This window comes from Penaeus monodon, chromosome 23 (genome assembly GCF_015228065.2).
Source record: "Penaeus monodon isolate SGIC_2016 chromosome 23, NSTDA_Pmon_1, whole genome shotgun sequence".
In the NCBI taxonomy this organism is placed as follows: domain Eukaryota; kingdom Metazoa; phylum Arthropoda; class Malacostraca; order Decapoda; family Penaeidae; genus Penaeus; species Penaeus monodon.
In genome coordinates, this window is record NC_051408.1 from 6,975,568 (window position 1) to 6,976,740 (window position 1,173).

General features: G+C 34.4%; 1 protein-coding gene across 1 annotated transcript in view; it reads right to left on the reverse strand.

Moving 5' to 3' along the window:
• LOC119587752 (ER membrane protein complex subunit 7 homolog) overlaps positions 1–1,173 on the reverse strand; it is a gene marked incomplete in the record, with an annotated part of 2,609 nt that continues 1,436 nt past the window's right edge. The window contains 1 exon segment of the mRNA XM_037936437.1: positions 1–516. Coding sequence (XP_037792365.1) covers positions 202–516 — 315 coding nt within the window.

The window sequence follows — 1,173 nt, forward strand, 5'->3', positions numbered from 1 at the left end:
GTGACAATGATCACTTGTACTACCTAACACACATTCCTTTTTCTTTCCTATAAAAGAACATTTGCTAATGAAACAATCTCAAAAGGCAACACTTCAACAGACAAATGATACATATCCCTTACATGACAGTCTGTATAAATAGTTCTTTACACACAGGGGTACACAATTTGTTTTGCTGATAAAAATAGTGATTCATTAGGTCTATTTCTCCTTCCGTTTATTTGGGCGCGATCTGGTCTTCTGCTGTGCCCCCTGGTTGTGGCTTGTGCTTCCACCACCAAAGAGAGATGTCATAATCTCTGAGAGCTCTGGAGTGTCCATCTTGGGCATTTGCATCTGTTCCATTTCTTTGCGCGTCTCAGGGTCATTGAGCCTTGGCAGAATCATCATGAGGGCGAGTGGGAGAACAGTCATCAATACCATGGGGTTCATGAGGAAGTCTGTTATGCGCAGCTGCTCACGTTCAAGGAAGTAGCGGTAAGGTCCCAATGACTTCATTCGCAGAGGATGTGGCATCTATTGCAGATAGTGGTTTATAATTAGAGTGAATCTGTATTTGCAAGTATATTTGAGGCTCACTGACTCCAAGTAATATGTATTATAAAGTGAAATAGTCAAATAAAAGGGGAGAAATCATAAAGCCACATTCATTTATATAATACAATAGATTGAGCCATGTTTTTATTTTTTAAACCTAAGTGTCTTTTGAGGTTCTTACAGGTAAAATATTTTTAAAATGTACACCACATACTAAGGGAAGAAACAGAATGCAAACATTATTGAAAAGAGTCGTTTGAATATACTTTACCAAGTCATTGTGACTCTTTGAGGAAACAATTTTCTAATGAACACTTCATAAATCTAAAAGATATTATCATCATGGATTCATATATTTCAATTAAGATCTAACCAAAAAATCAACATTCTATCTTATATAGTTTCACTGATATCCATAATCTATTCATGAACTTTATTATTTTTCTCATATAAAAAATAAGCAAGTATACTGAAAAACTGTATTAGTAGAATACACTGCTTTTTCAGAAATAAAATTAAAACATATCACATGGAACAGAATTCTTGCTTCAGTAATCACAATCTTTTGAGCATGAATAAAAGAAACCTTTTTCTTCTAATTCTAAAAAGGCTGATGAATAGTTCTAGTAAATCAGA